General features: G+C 36.7%; 1 protein-coding gene across 1 annotated transcript; it reads left to right on the top strand.

Moving 5' to 3' along the window:
• Positions 1–563: 563 nt before the first annotated feature.
• LOC138616383 (immunoglobulin-like and fibronectin type III domain-containing protein 1) lies at positions 564–2,817 on the top strand (the record flags this gene model as incomplete). Its single annotated transcript, XM_069690623.1, has 10 exons — positions 564–619; positions 756–877; positions 963–1,105; positions 1,222–1,321; positions 1,424–1,465; positions 1,553–1,598; positions 1,773–1,956; positions 2,086–2,199; positions 2,330–2,492; positions 2,561–2,817. Coding segments are annotated over exons 1-10 (1,227 nt in total), but the record flags the coding sequence as incomplete, so codon positions are not given.
• Between the last annotated feature and the right edge of the window lie 4,936 nt (positions 2,818–7,753).

Raw genomic sequence — 7,753 nt, 5'->3', positions numbered from 1 at the left:
GACCTTAGGTCTGCAAAATTAGGACAGTCACCAATCTACAAAGAGAATGCTAAGTATTTTGAGTTCAGGAATATTATAATTCATAGTATAGATGGAATTATGAACTCATGGACCCTCACATTATTAAATTAATTGTTTAACATTGACTTCCCACACTACAATCTACATCCAAATATTATTTTGTCCAATATTTGTAAATGTAGGAGGAAATAAATTATATCCCCTTACATCTTTACTGTCTCTCCAAGGATGTGCTTTAACAAAAAAATGCATCCCGCCTTTAAGCCACTAGTTACAACAAGTGATATCCATTGCAAATTCACACCATCTGGAGGAGATTATGTCAGACAGATGGAAAATCTCATGGTTACTAACAGTGGTCAGAAAAACTCACACTGAAATCCCATGTTATGTTGTGCACTGATATGACAACGAATCTATCTAATCCAGGAACCATCAAAGTGAAGACAAATCAAAAAAAGCATAGAACCAAACTAAACAGTGTTGCATTGTGTTGTTCTGCATCGTAATAGTGTTGCATCAACAGGGAAGCTGTTGTCAAGATGTTTAAGATACGAAAAGCTAAGGATGAGGAGCCGACGGGTGCAGGGCAGGGTAAGTAGGGTAACCTGAGATGTGATCAAACTGAAAGCATTTTCTGAGACAAACGTCCTCAACGCTATTTCATTTATTGAAACTCTTTGCCATTCCTTCAGAAAGTTGTGAATAACACAATGCATCTCATTTAATGGCAGTGAAAATCAAAAAAGGTCAAAGGTGCCCGGCGTTATGATTACTCAATATGTGGAAGAACTACCTGATGACATGGCCACCCCAGATTTCACTCCGAAACCCATTGCTCTCACTATTCAAGAAGGTAACATATCTATGATTCCTTGTCAAATGTATTTTTATTTGATTGCCATGTCAAAGATAATAAGACAGGTCAACATTTATTGCAGGAAAAACTGCCATCTTCAGGGCAATAATAGCTGGTAAACCGGCACCAACTGTGACCTGGGTGAGAAATGATGGGGAAATTGATAAAGAAAACTACAAAATCATCTTTGATGCAAGTTCTGGTGAACAACAACTACAGATGAGCGTGCTAACAATCTGTCGTACAGAATTGTTTTAATAGCTTCAAATCAACATACTATTTGGAAATGTCCAGAAAATTCTGGTTTTGCTGAATGTTGACAAACATGTATTGATTGATAGATTCCTAATGTATCTGTGGATCAAGCTGATACCTACAAGTGTTTTGCCAGAAATGAATATGGAAAAGCAGTTGTCACAGTCACTCTTAACGTTATTGAAGGCAAGTTCCTTACTCTTAATCCTTCAGAAGTGAAATCAAAAGTAATTTTATAAAACATATTTGTACATCTGTGTAACTTCACTCTAACGTTCTCCATTTTAGTTGGCTATAAAAAGAACACAGCCATGCAGCAATCAAGAACAGGTACACAGCCTACATTTAATTTGTAATAATTTACTGTTGGTCCTTTTAAGAATAAAAGTAGTAACCATGGTGCTGGTTGTGTTGCAGCTGTCCGGGAGTTACCGGAGGATTTCAAAAAGGCCTTGAAAAATACGTGAGTATATGCTGAATTTACAAATCAAAGAGTACATGAGGGAGCATTTTTGATTTGCCGTTTTGTTTTGCTCAGTTTTGTTTGGTTCTGTTTCCATTTTTGGTTAATTCAGTTTGTCTTGTTTCGGCTAGATTATTTTTTTCCATTGTTTAATAAAATGTTCTCTCCATCTAGGGTTGACATGGAGCCGAAAGAAGAAGCAGAGCCACAAATTGATGAAAAGTTTTGGGAACTGTTGATGAGTGCAGACAAGAAAGATTACGAGTGTATCTGTGCACAGTATGGTGTTACTGATTTCCGTAGGATGCTGAAGAAACTAAGTGAGAAAAAAGACGAGAGGGAGAAAGAGCAGGAACGGGTATGATTCAACTTCATCTAAATATGAAGGACCTACATGGCCATCTTTACTAAAGACAGATATAATGTATGAAACACAAACTCTTTCTATAGTGTCTAAGTCATTCTTTCCTGTTTCAAATTACTATAGGTTGTTGAACGACTGTGCAACCTAAAGCCCATTGAAATGAGAGATGATGGTGGTGCAGAGTTTGAACTTGAAATGTCTCTCAAAGACCCTTTCAGCAAAATTTTCATATATAAGGTAAGATGTTTCATTTTGACCTTTATTTCTTAATTGTGAATCAATTAAATGGAAGCACGGAAAGTAAAAACATATTGCGCAAACTGTTTATATATTGGAAAAACTTTTACGAGTGCTTATGTTTGAACAGGATGGAGTAATGATTCCTTTTGATGCTGACGCAGAAGTAAAACATGGATTGAAGCAAGTGGGAAAGAAGTTTGTGTTTAGCATCAATGATGTTGACCCAGAAGATGCGGGATTGTACCAAGTGGAAGCTGATGGAATTAAGATCTTCTCAACCAACTTAAAACGTAAGATGATGCATCAAATTAATTGCATTCTTAATTAGTACACAATATTGTACAGATCCTATTGTAAGCTGTATTTTCTTTGCCTAGCTCCCCTGTAGAGTTCTTGGTTAAGATTGAGGATGTGACAGCAGAGGAAAGAGAGGATGCCGTGTTCGAGTGCCTGGTCTCAACACCACTGAAAAAGATTACTTGGAAGGCGAAGAATATCTCACTGGAGCAAGGAGACAAATATGACATCCTTGTGTCAGAAGACATGCTGATTCACATATTGGTGGTGAAAGACTGTATGCCATTGAACAAAGGAATTATTGCAGCTGTGGCTGGAAGGGCAACACCAACACCAACTACTACATCACCAACACGTGTGGGGTCTGCTCCATGGTGATACTCAAAGTTGGACCCAAAGACAGTGGCAATTACTCTGTCATTGCAGAAAACCCTCTGGGCAGAATGGAGTGTTCAACTAAACTTGTTGTTAAAGGTAGAAATTCTTCAGTCTTTCCTTACATCTTAAATTATGGTTCTACAGCTGCAAGTTTTAACATTTCCCTTCTTCTCTTCTTGCTCCTTCAGATTAGGATGGTACAGTGGTCCTGAACTCCTCAAGAGGCCTGTTCAATTTAAATAAATGGAATGCAATTGGATTTACTGATTTGAAACCTGCTGTCATTTATATTTATTTTTTGTGAATTACTGTGTTAATGTGTTTAAATAAATGTCATGAAGAAAACAAAGGAGGGAAAAGATAAATAAATGTTGTCACATGAAAGTTTTAAAGCACTAATAAAAATACGCAAGATGCAAATGTTAGAGACAGTACTTGAGCACAAATTATACTCAATTTACCCTCTGGGTGCAATGAGCACTTTGACATTTGTGATGATTTGTGATATGCCAACCCTGCACCCAAACACTTATTTACTGACCTATTTTTTCCTGTGCTCCCTTCCTTTTTTTCTCAAAGTAAACATTATTTTCTGGCTTTTCTGAAACTACTGGGTGGGTGTATTAAAATGCACTCTGTGCTGTAGCTGTTCACTGAAGTCTGCACCAACAATAGCGGCTTTGTAAGGTGACATTTTGAGCTAAATGCATACCATGGTAACATGTTCAGAATAATAATGTTAATGCTCATATGCAAATATATAAATGATGGTTAACAGGTTTATCATTGTTATTTTTAGCATGTCTACAGAAAACACAGCTGAGTCTGATAAAGAATGACATTAAAAACAGTCACAAACCAAAGTATTAGTATTAAATGTTGGTCTGATGATGCAAGGGAAAACCTATTAAAATTCAATTTACAATGAACATAAAATGTACCAATTTTCATTGCAATCTATCTGAAGGTTTTTGAAACATTACATAACCTCCACACAAAAAAAGAATCATGATAATGCTAGAAGAAGATTTTTGAAATCCCCAAAGTCAACAGGATACACTGTCTAGTAACAACAAATGTTTTACTAAATTTCACACCATGATTAGAGTCATTCACAATCATTCTTTGGAGACCATGCGTATGTGTACAAAATTTGAATGGCACCCAATCAAGTAATTAATATATATTTCAGTCTGGACCATAGACTATATACAGAAGTGGATATCGCTTCCGGGTCTGAAAAGTGAAGCCACAGGCACATACCCTGTCTGCCAATGGTATTGCCTTAAACTGCAATACCACTGTGGACTGCTAGGGGATGCCTCAGGTTCCCGAACAGATCCACCGCTCACTCCTCCCCGGCTTGTCCAATTATGCTCACTTCTGGCTCCAAAATAGTAAAATGACGATGGCAAAAATTCCAAAATCAAGGCTTCAGAATGGCATTTCACAAATCAATGTGATGCCATCCATTGGTTTGTAAACTGTCAGTTTGAAGCCTAGAGTCTGGCTTTTACATCATCACCATTTTGGATTTTTGGAGCAAGAAATAACCATATTTGGACCAGCGAGGAAAGAGCAATGGGTGGATCTGACTTGAACTGACTGAGGAAACTATGCCCGCCCACCGATACCAAAAACCTGACTGCATTCAAGGCATGTGAATCACACCAGACACGCCTCAGGTATACCTCTCGTCAAGACCCAATATTTAATTAACTGTGTAATTATGTTCAGATGGACACTGATCAGCAGGAGTGAATTTAGTTTAGTTAACGGCACCATAATGACATGATAAAAATGATAGAAAATGTACTGACTCTGTATTTAATTTGAAAAGCTGATGCTTTTTAAATGGCAGTTTAATTGAGCCAGAGGTATTTTGTTGCCAACCCCTAGTGGCTCTCAGAGGTATTGCACTTTAAGGCCCTTTCACACTGGCTTTTCTTTTTAAATGCAGAGGTTACATCCATTTTTTATATACAGTCTATGCGTTGGGCCGACTGACCTGCCACACTGTTATATGCAGAGCCAGTCCACTACCTTAGCTAAAAACAAACATAATAAAAAAGTCCTAATCGCAAATGTTTTTCTCCAAGGTGGCAATATACTGACTGTGGCGCTGACCCTGTCTCTGCCTATGTTTACTGGTAAATTCAGATACAATTCAACCATTTATAACACCATATATAAACCCATTCTCTTCAAAAACAATGTCACATTTTTGAGCAGTATTTAACTATGAAGTGGCTGCAATCCCATTTAATTTTTTCACACAGCTCTGGCATACTGAGACATTTCTTGTGCCTTTGCCTTTTATTTTAACTCTGTGAGCACTGCTTCCACTTTGGCAAATGTCACATAGCTACATGTTTCTCTTTTACTGCCAACATGTGTTTGCACATTTTCAGCGGATATTGCAGGTCTGTTATAGAAAGTCATAATGACACAATTTCATGTGCATGACTAAGTACAACTGCGCAAACAACTGTACCTCTTCCTGTGTAAAGTCCCAGGACACAGTAATATTATCACTAAGCCACGTGGCATCCTGCTATTATTGACAAAAGCTCTTTAATGGGATTTTACTGGACCAGGCTTTGACATTTAAAAGCATGTAACCACTTGTCAATAATATTTAGCAATTCCATGTGGTAACATGTCTTGAAAATACAATATAAAAAAACGTTCCCTTAATATAACAAACAACAAAACACTGCTCCAGGTTGGGTTGTGTTATGTTAGCTTTTCGTCATTGTTTTCAGGACATAATTCAAAGCTTCTAACTTCAGTGACCTCTTGCAATAAATGCCTTCAAGAACGTCAAGCTTCTCATATCAGCTTCCCATGCCTGAGAACAGTCATAGTTCCTGTGCCACGCATCTGCTTTTATTACACGGCCTGAAACACACACACACACACACACACACACACACACACACACACACACACACACACACACACACACACACACACACACACACACACACACAAAACCATGCTCAAACTGAGCATAGCTCTGGTATTACTAAGACCACAATGACTGGGTGGTTCCAACAACCCTGACTCCATAAGGAATCTGATTGACTCCCAACATGCATGTAAATACCCTCAAGGAAGGTCAGTAGATTCAATAGAAATATTTGTCCTTGTTGACAAGAAATATGTAAAGTAAAAGTCCCTGTTAATTAGAACTTAAGGTCAACGATATTGCCCAAAAATAATATCACAACATTTTAGGATATTTGCGTAATAACAAGTCTTGATGATACGACACAATTCCGAAACATATTTTAATATCATTTTCAAGAACATACAATAGCAACAAATAAGTGTTACAGTGAAAATTTGTCAGCATAAATGGAACAGTTTGCCAAATATATAGTAAAAACTCAAAAAACATGCTTTACTTTGTAAACAACAGCAGTAACTCAGAGTGAGATTCAACCAAAGTTGCAAGTTACTTAAGTAAACTATGTCATACTGTGACACTGCATATTCATGTATTGCCATTATGCCAACAGTTGTCATTATCACGACATACATTTTTTGAATCATATTAAAAACTATGTTTGTATTATAACTAATGACAGAAATAGGCATTACAGTTCCCCTATTTGATGATTACTGACGTAATTATTTCTTTTTTTGATATAAGGCAAGTGCAACTCCGAATTACCGATTGAGTGTAATTCACTGACTACTGATTTACAAAAACAATGGTATCACTGTGACTTAGCACACTCAGAATTCATGCAGATGAATGCTGTTCTGTACTCAGGCAAAGCTGCTTTCATCCAACATAAAACTCACCCAAGGCAGTGAAGTAATTTGTTGGAAAAAACTTTAACTCCTCCGAGGATCTCCTACCCAATGACATGCTCCTTTGTAAAAATGTTGACAGCGGATTTATGGAGAAAATCTGTCTTTAAAGGTTTATGTATAAATCACTATAAACAGTGTACCTTATCTTTCCCAATTACAATTGACATGTTTGTCATCATTTCAATATGTTATTTTTGCCATCTATTAAACCAGGCATGTCAGTTTGCTCACATCTGGTCACATGTGTAACACCAATAAAATTGGGACTGCACAGCCAAGTGGTTCATAAAGACCATATTTAATGCAAGTGGAAGTGCAACCTGTCATCTGCAGATATGAAGCATGTGGTGTTTTCATCCAAAAAGCATAATCTCAACAATGAGGGTCCTCTTTTACCATTTAAAAATACCTAGAGTCTTGAAATAGGAGAAAATCCTTTGCTAAAGTCTAATTTACATATTTATGAGTTCCAGGGGAAAAAGCCTGTTTTGTGCGTATAAAATTTACAGAGCAACATCAAATTCATCTGGTACTTAGCTTTCAATAGCTTCTATAGCTGAGTACTGTCGGGATTACTTATTGGTCATCAACTAAATGAGAAATATTTGCTTTCTCCTACTTTGTTATCGGTGAAAGTTCATCAATACACAGCAATATATGGTGAGATAGTGTCACAGAATGATAGTCAGGTAAATATCAACAGTTACTGATTAAATCAAAACATTGTCAATGTTGATTAAATGTATATTTAATCAGCTTGTCCACTGTCAAAAAATATATATATTTGGATGGACATATTTGCATTTCTGTATTTACAAAGTAGTCTGTGGCCACATCAAAATGTTAAACATTACACATTTTGAAGGATCATGGGCTATAACTTATATACGTATGTTGCTATTTAAGACCGCTTAGAGACACCCAATAAAGACACTGTATTTTTAGTCCATGTCAATAGGAGTCATCAGTGCATTTAAACATTAGTATAATGTTTTGTTGTTCTCGTAATTTTATAAAAGTGTCAGTGTGAGCATACTTGGCTGTCAACACA

This window comes from Brachyistius frenatus, unplaced genomic scaffold, assembly GCF_029030835.1.
Source record: "Brachyistius frenatus isolate BFR_SWC_R1_liver_20210118 unplaced genomic scaffold, ASM2903083v1 Contig_10, whole genome shotgun sequence".
NCBI lineage: Eukaryota > Metazoa > Chordata > Actinopteri > Embiotocidae > Brachyistius > Brachyistius frenatus.
This window is presented reverse-complemented; position numbering and strand designations above follow the sequence as displayed.